Source organism: Sinocyclocheilus anshuiensis, unplaced genomic scaffold (assembly GCF_001515605.1).
Source record: "Sinocyclocheilus anshuiensis isolate Anshui unplaced genomic scaffold, SAMN03320099.WGS_v1.1 scaffold1689, whole genome shotgun sequence".
NCBI classification, from domain to species: domain Eukaryota; kingdom Metazoa; phylum Chordata; class Actinopteri; order Cypriniformes; family Cyprinidae; genus Sinocyclocheilus; species Sinocyclocheilus anshuiensis.
The window spans coordinates 28,533-28,874 of NW_015540840.1; the positions used below are offsets into that span (position 1 = coordinate 28,533).

Below are 342 nucleotides of genomic sequence, written 5' to 3' on the forward strand. Positions count from 1 at the left end.
CACACAGCCCGTCTGAGACACACACACACACACACACACACACACACACACACACACGCTGACACACACACTTCATCAGAGCAGGGCTGGGTCAAAGGGGTGTGGCCTTACTTGACGGACGGAAATGACAATGAAGGCCCCGCCTCCTGTACACTCGGTCACCATGGCGATGAAGCGTGGATTGACAGCACAGAATTGGTTGTCCTGGACGCTGCGTGTGATTGACAGGCCGTGGTAGCACCGCCCCTTCACCGCCGCCTTCCCGATCACATGATGAAACGTCACACGGGAGTGATGATGGGACATCTGAACACACACACACACACACACACACACACACAC

At 55.8% G+C, this 342-nt stretch overlaps 1 protein-coding gene across 1 annotated transcript in view; it reads right to left on the reverse strand.

Annotated features, from left to right (window-relative positions):
- The window catches only part of LOC107687497 (coronin-2A), a 6,239-nt gene that overhangs the window by 3,919 nt on the left and 1,978 nt on the right, over window positions 1-342 (reverse strand). Inside the window, 2 exon segments of the mRNA XM_074187000.1 lie at window positions 58-104; window positions 106-306. Of these exon segments, the coding sequence (XP_074043101.1) occupies window positions 58-104; window positions 106-306 (248 nt within the window).